At 42.0% G+C, this 8,057-nt stretch overlaps 1 protein-coding gene across 1 annotated transcript in view; it reads left to right on the top strand.

Moving 5' to 3' along the window:
* The window catches only part of mstnb (myostatin b), a 5,796-nt gene extending 4,212 nt beyond the window's left edge, over positions 1 to 1,584 (top strand). The window contains exon 3 of the mRNA XM_083536302.1: positions 133 to 1,584. Coding sequence (XP_083392428.1) covers positions 133 to 513 — 381 coding nt within the window. The 3' untranslated portion in view covers positions 514 to 1,584. The remainder of the gene's footprint in view (positions 1 to 132) is intronic.
* The last annotated feature ends 6,473 nt before the right edge of the window (positions 1,585 to 8,057 follow it).

Here is an 8,057-nt window from a genome sequence, read left to right as displayed (position 1 = left end):
CTTATGGGCAGGTGTCCACAAACGCTTGTCCATATAGTGTATGTTTATGGAAATCTTTGAGGTTTCGGTAAATCTAGATAGACCTGTTTGTTATTTGTCTTCTCAAAGTGTCCTGTTTTCTCCAATCCCCAGCTCCCCTTCTTGGAGGTCAAAATTTCGGAAGTTCCCAAGCGAACCAGAAGAGAATCAGGACTAGACTGTGATGAGAACTCCTCCGAGTCCCGCTGTTGCCGCTACCCACTTACGGTGGACTTCGAAGACTTCGGCTGGGACTGGATTATCGCCCCGAAGCGCTATAAGGCCAACTACTGTTCTGGCGAGTGTGACTACGTGCACTTGCAGAAGTACCCACACACACACTTGGTGAACAAGGCCAGCCCGCGCGGTACTGCCGGTCCCTGCTGCACGCCCACCAAGATGTCTCCCATCAACATGCTCTACTTTAACGGAAAAGAGCAGATCATCTACGGCAAGATTCCCTCCATGGTCGTGGATCGCTGCGGCTGCTCATGATTCGACATCCCAGATGCGTGGACTCCATCCGTTCCACCTTCCAAACGTTTTTTCCACCTCCTCCTCCTCCTCCGGACTTCTTTACTACAACCTGTCAACCATCGTCCATGCTAACACTGTGCAATATGCAATAGAACCAGAATAGCAAGCAAGCAAAGGAGCCATCTACAGAGCACCGCTTACTCTCACCGACGTTTTATTCGTTTACGCTAAATCCGCTTCCTGGGGGTCAGAGGTCACACACGGACGTACTGAAGGAATGTAATGCCGGTTCGACTTGGGGGAAAAAAAAAAATGGACAAAAAATATCTTTTTTTATTTTTTATACATCGCTCATAGTACAACAACCAAAACTACACGTATTATACAATCAACAAAATAGTTCTGTTCTCACTCCAAACAGCTGTCTAGGTTGTTTAGGTCAAGTATCCAAGAGCAACAGAGAGGGAATCAAGGGACACTTTTTTTAAGGAAAAAAAAAAAAAAAAACGATAATAAAAGCTTGAAAAAAAAAAAAAAACCTGTCTAAAGAATTTTAGGCAACCTGAATCAAGGCTTTGTTTTACAATCAACACAACCAACCAGTTCATTGTATCTCATTTCACTACTCAACTGCTTGAACCTGCCCTTTACACTTGAACTATTATTATTATATAAATATAAATAAGCATTACTGGACAGAAGGACTTGAACCAGAGGCACTTTGATTGCAGTCTACATGTTGAAATGTGTAAAAGACAGAGTTTTATTGTTTTGTTTTTTTGTTTGTTTTTTTGTTGGTAAGTATGTGCGAATGTTAAAAACCACATCACTTACTTACTTACTTTCTTCAAACCACAGTTTGCACTATGGCAGACCAATAGGAAGAATTGGTTGCTAAAAAAAAAAAAAAACGATTTTGATATGATATGTTTGCTGATTGCATTGTATACATGCCATTTTTTTCCTTTTAACAGTCACTTTTTTAACCTCTGTTATAGTTCCATGTATAAGACAACACATTAGCTAGAAGAAAAAGTGTACAATATCAAATCTATGTAGCTGTTCATACAAATAAAGGTGCTTGCTTTATGTTTAGTTGTATTATTTCACACTCCGGTATCGGATCGCGGCGTCGTCTCGACAGAGTTCACGCTGTGGTGTTAAGCTCGGCATGGGTGAAGATAGAAGTGGGAAAGAAAAAATCAGTTTGTGCTCTATGACTTCAGGATTCAATGCTGATTCTGTGGCTAGTCTTTAAAAGCGGAGCGATTCTTTGGCCTTTCTGAATAGGGGAAAAAAAAAAAAAAAACGTTGGTTTTTTAATCTTAGTTCTCACGCAAACCCGTGCTTTTACAGCTTGTTATTGGACTGAGACATCTCTGTTATGTAAGTCCAATTTAACAACAAAAAAATTGCAGTCAGGCCTTTATAGAGCCCGAGTCGGAGAAAAAGGCGCAGTGCGTGAATGTTTTGACAGCAGGCCTAATTGGAGCAGGTCCTCACTTCCGACCAGAAGAGGGCGAACCGAGCACTGCTGAGATCCGCTTCCTTTCCTGCTGTGAGCTGGACGCCTGCCGACGGCAACCAGGTGGGACGTGCACAGAAGTGAACAGAGGGTTGTGAGAGATTAAAGGTCCTGGAGCAACAACACTGCACTCAACATTTTTCTGCTGACATAATACAGTACATTCGGGTTCCACCGTCGCCTCTTTGTTAAGGCCTTGTTCTATTTATGCATGAAAGGGTTGGGATTCATTCAAGGTTTTTGAAGTATTTATTTATGTTTGCTTCCTCTTGATTGATTCGCAGAGAACGTTTTCACAGTCTTTAGTTCATTTTAAAACATTTCAGTTTTGTTTTTTTTTTGTTTGTTTTTGTTTTTGTGGACCGTATGCCATCAGTTAAAAAAACTTTGCATTAACATTTATGACCTTATCCGTGGCGACTTACAATTACATCATCTGTACAACTGAGCAGTTACGGTTCAAGGGTGTTGCTCAAGCCTCCAGCAGTGGCAAATTAGTGGTGGTGGGATTGGAACTCATGACCCTTCTGATCAATATAATTCCAAAGGTGCTTCATTTTCATATGAGAATGAGACTTCAACAGCAAACATCCATCCATCTGCACTACTGTCTAACCACCAAGTATTATTTTTTCTTTGAATTAGCCCTGTTACCCCAAAAGCCCCCAACTGCCCCATTAAATCTGACTTAATAATAATAATTATAATAATAATAATAATAATAATAACTTGTTCAACACCTGACTGTCACATATGAATGAATGAATATTAGCAAAGAAAGAAATGTGCTTTATATTTGTCACGTGTACATTACAGCACAGTGAAATTCTTTCTTTTTATATCCCAGCACTCCTGGAGCACAGAGGCTTAAGGGCCTTGCTCAGGGGCCCCCAAGAGAGCCCCTTCTAGCAATGCCAGGGCTTGAACCCCTGACCTTCTGATCAGTAACCCAGAGCCTTAACCACTAACCTACCACCTCCCCTGGGATCAATATTAGATGAGTATGTAATTCTGGGTGGGACTTGGTTCACTTCTGTCACTCCAACATAGAGATTAGGATTGAACTTGATCACGGATGTCAATCCTAAATTCCAAAAACAGGTGAGATCATAATTACTTAACATAATCTTATAAGTCGATTCTCTTGGCACAATCTGCAAATAAATCCTGGTTTTGGTAGCCACCAGAAATGAAAGCACCTTTTACTTCTGTCATAAATGGCACCATTAGATTTCTGGAAGAAGCACTTTTTTCCTGAACAATACAGATTTGAGTTCTCTCTGGTTCCCACAATCCCCTGTGCATGATTTCCATAGAAGGAGATTTCTATAGAGACTAGGATCAGAAGGTAATCATGAGTTCACATCGCAGTACCGCCACAATCGTCTCCCTGATCCTGAAAGGGTTAAAGTGTTGGGTAAAACTGGCCTCAACTTCCGAACAAAGTTCAATTGAACAAAACCTTTATTTGTGAAGCACTTTTAACAATGGAAATGATCTCAAAGCGGCTTTACAGCAATAAAACGGTCTAGCAATAGCAAATTATTGGTGTTGATTAAATTTCAACTCACAATCTTCTAAGCAGAACACAACTGGAGCTGGATTGTATCTAAATGGTTAGGAATCATTGGGGCATCAGCATATTGTCTTTGAAGGTCCAAAATCTTCAATTCAATTCAATGTATTTTTATTTGTAAAATGTTAACAATGAACATTGTTTAAAAGCAGATTTACACATATAATGAGGTAAAAAAAAAGAATCAATAAGATGTTCTTTAAAAGTGTTAGTTTGTCTTTGATTAATAAGCTGGTGGTGACTGTGGCAAGGAAAAACTCCCTGAGATGCATAAGGAAAAAACCTTGAGAGGAACCAGACTCAAGAGGAAACCCATCTTCATCTGTGTGGCACCGAATGTCCATTTATTACAGATAAATGATGTTGAGGTGTGCAGTGACGGTGTCACACAACTGGCGCTGGTACATCTCTAGATGCCTCGAGATCCTTGCTGGATCTACAACTTCTCGTTGAAGATTTCAGACCTTTAAAGAGAAGATGCAGGTATGAGGTTATGAAAATGTGACTGAGAATTTGACGTAAAAACAAGGAATAGGATTCGCCCTTTTTTCACACACACACACACACACACACACACACACACACACACACACACACACACACACACACACACACACACACACACACACTACCCTTCCCATGACTCAAACTTAAGCAAAACAAGATGTTTAGGGTTAATTATCATAAATCATCTCCTACCCTATCATAACTCGAGTCCAGAATCAGCATGATTGATTTGTTTTTCTTTCGCTGCTTCCTCGTTTCCTCTTGCGACTGTTAAAAACAAGTGAACGCCATAAACAAGAACAGCAACGGATTGTCTGAGCATCTGAGCATCTGTTGTATGGAAGGAGAGGCGTCTGAGTTTCGGCAGAGCCGGGAGATGCCAGCACATTCCAAGGCTTACAGGTGAGGAAGTGAGTGTGAGAAAATGGGAAGGTGGAACGAGTCTTCTGGGCCCAGGACAGACGGCTAGGAAACATGTAGCTGAAGATCCAGGATGTGTCGATATCCATCACGATATCCAGAATGGGAAAATATCATTAAGAAAAGTGAGAAGGAGAGATGAGTTGCTCACTTACTCCGACAGATGGAGAAGCGTTTGTTTTAATGAGTTAAAGGCATGACCGATCTAATTCAGTGCAGTATGAACACAATTGTATAAGTTTTATTTTTACTCAGTGGTTTTCAAAGTGTTTTTTCGGAAACCGCAAGCATGTGTTCAGATGACAATGTTCTGCTGATAAAATGTGGGAAATGTACCAAATACCTAATTATACTAGGTGGTATCAAAAGATTTTCTAGATCTTTTTACAAGAAAGTACTTTATTTATCTAGACACTATCACCTTCAAAACACTCCCCTTGCATAGTGATGCAGTGCCTCCAGCGTTCCTGCCACTTCTGGAATGTGTCCTGGAAGTAATCTTTTTTGAAGTGTGTCAAACGCCTTCTGCGCGTCACGTTGGATCTTCTTAATGGTGTCAAAACAGCGACCTTTGTGCTAGATCTTCATCCAGAGAGATTGTGTTGTTTCCGAAAGAGAAACTCTTGTTTAAGGAGAGCTTGTCAACAGGGTGCACACGTGGTCAAAATAGCAGACGTGGTCTTTTGGCTCACTGACTTATGACGTTCGGTGCTCCCTGTGACTGTGCTTGCAGCCTTGTGCTGCCATCTGTTGGCTTGTTATAAAACAAGTCTGGACACTTTTTGATGCCACCTCGTATAACATGCAGGGGCTTTCTATGGCCAATGTTCAGCCACTCATATCAAGAATGATGGCAAATTATATGGCTTAAAGTTTGTGCCCATTTCAATTAGCTCCATTCTTCCTGGAAGGTTTTTCTCAAAATTTGGGGGCACGTTGGTGGGGATTGAGGAATTAGAATGTCAGGATTTTAAGGAGGCTCCAGTTCCAGTTCTCCCCAAAGGTGTTCAGAGGGTTTGAGGAGGTCAGGGCTCAGTGAAGGAAACTCGAGATCTTATGCTGCAAGCTTCACACACTATTCTCACTACTGGCTTCCAGTATACAAAGACATTTTTCATATTTGTCAGTTTCTTGTTTAAATGGCAACGGTTTGGAAAAGAACCACATGTGGATGTGATGATCTTTGGTGCAAATTTATTTGGCCATACAGTGTAGATAGGTCTGGGCAATTTGGGTCGATTTAAAAGGCAAGCATGAAAGGTCTCTGAGAAATCATAGTAAATTAAAGAAATCTCAGACAGTTGGTGTGTAACCATCTGCTAAAAACAATATAAAAACATATGAAAAGTTGATTTGACCATAAGCTTAATATTTAAAAAGATTTAGTCCTTCCCTGTCTCTCCTTCTCCATTGGGTATTAAATGTAGACCTACCCCAGATTCTGAACAAACTTACATTTTGATTGGAAATTCGATTGTATTATAGAAAATTTAGTCATATATTGAATGTTAATGCCATCACAAATCCAAAAGTTTACACACTAAACATGCAATCTAATCATAGGTACACTAATATAGAATAAAAACATACCCGATAATCACATCTACGTCTACAGTTCCTTTTTCCCTCCAGACCTACCTGATGCTCCTGTCCTACACCTCTGACTTACCTGTTGCTGTTGTAAAGTGAAACAGGTAGGTAGGTTGGTAGGTAGGTAGGTGGGTAGGTAGGTGGGCAGGTGGACAGGTAGGTAGGTAGGTAGGTAGGTAGGTAGGTAGGTAGGTAGGTAGGTAGGTAGGTAGGTAGGTAGGTAGGTAGGTGGGTGGGCAGGTAGACAGGTAGGTAGGTAGGTAGGTAGGTAGGTAGGTAGGTAGGTAGGTAGGTAGGTAGGTAGGTAGGTAAGCACGCAGGCAGGTGGGCAGGTAGACATGTAGGTACACAGGTAGACATGTAGGTAGGTAGGTCGGTAGGTAGGTAGGTAGGTAGGTAGGTAGGTAGGTAGGTAGGTAGGTAGGTAGGTAGGTAGGTAGGTAGGTGGGCAGGTAGGTAGGTAGGTAGGTAGGTAGGTAGGTAGGTAGGTAGGTAGGTAGGTAAGCACGCAGGCAGGTGGGCAGGTAGACATGTAGGTACACAGGTAGACATGTAGGTAGGTAGGTAGGTAGGTAGGTAGGTAGGTAGGTAGGTAGGTAGGTAGGTAGGTAGGTAGGTAGGTAGGTAGGTAGGTAAGCAGGCAGGCAGGTAGACAGGTAGGTAGACATGTGGGTAGGTAGGTAGGTAGGTAGGTAGGTAGGTAGGTAGGTAGGTAGGTAGGTAGGTAGGTAGGTAGGTAGGTAGGTAGGTAGGTAGGTTGGTAAGCAGGCAGGCAGGTAGACAGGTAGACATGTCGCCACACCGTTAACCTTGACTGTTGATTTCTGTAAAGCTGCTTTGAGACAATGTCTGTTGTGAAAAGCGCTATAGAAATAAACTTGACTTGACTTGACATGTGGGTGGGTAGGTAGGTAGGTAGGTAGGTAGGTAGGTAGGTAGGTAGGTAGGTAGGTAGGTAGGTAGGTAGGTAGGTAGGTAGGCTGACAGGTATGTAGACATATGGGTAGACAAGTAGGTAGATAGGTAGGTAGGTGAACAGACAGGCAGATAGACAGGTAAGTAAGTAGGTAGGTGGGATGGTGGGAAGGTAGGTAATTAGGTAGGCAGCATACATAGTTAAATATGTGGGTAGAAGGGTAGGCAATTAGGTAACTTTACTCATCACAGAGGAACATTTATAATTTCACAATTATTTAAGATAATAATCCACATTTTTAAAGAAAAATCCCCAACCCTATTTTTTGTTGATGTCATGTATCTTTTGCGTGGCATTAAAAACATATACATCTCTGTTAATTTTCATAAATTCTCAAGGACACTGTATCATAAGATTTGCAATGTAGTAATCACCTCGCTAACCAAGGGAGACATGATTTAAGACCCAGCTGAACTTCTCTAGTAGTGAGTTCCAGTCCGATCCAAAGTAAGCAATGAAACGCAATAAAAAGCTGTGCGCCTCAGGTCACAGGACGCAGACACAAGGCTGCTGATGGCTGGCTGTCAGTGCTCCTGATGGATTTAGCCAGCGCGTCCACACCGCTTGTTTTTTCACTTAGCAAGTAAAACCGTGTTCCCCCTCCCTCTCCCATTCTCCCACTCTCCCGACAACATATTGACCCTTACGAGACCCCTTGATGAATTGCACTGTAAAGCTTCCGGATGTTTGTGAATGGGGACAGCGAGGTGTCCTGGTTTAGTGATATGCACCTCGAGATTGCATTAAGGGTTGGAACGAGTCATCCAGAAAAATTTCTGTCCATAAGCTCAAGTTCATTTACAAGGCTCGTTAATGACCGGAGTGGAAAAAAAAGGTCCAGCGCAATAAACCACAAGCGTCCCACTGGGCCAGTGACTGACAGTGATGGAGGATAGATGCGTCTCAGTGGAGAAAGAGAGATGTCTGGATCATTTGGAAAAAACAGCAAGTTGTCCCCACCTTTGTCA

The sequence above is a fragment of the Silurus aristotelis genome (genome assembly GCF_946808225.1).
Source record: "Silurus aristotelis genome assembly, chromosome: 3".
Classification (NCBI taxonomy): domain Eukaryota; kingdom Metazoa; phylum Chordata; class Actinopteri; order Siluriformes; family Siluridae; genus Silurus; species Silurus aristotelis.
This window is presented reverse-complemented; position numbering and strand designations above follow the sequence as displayed.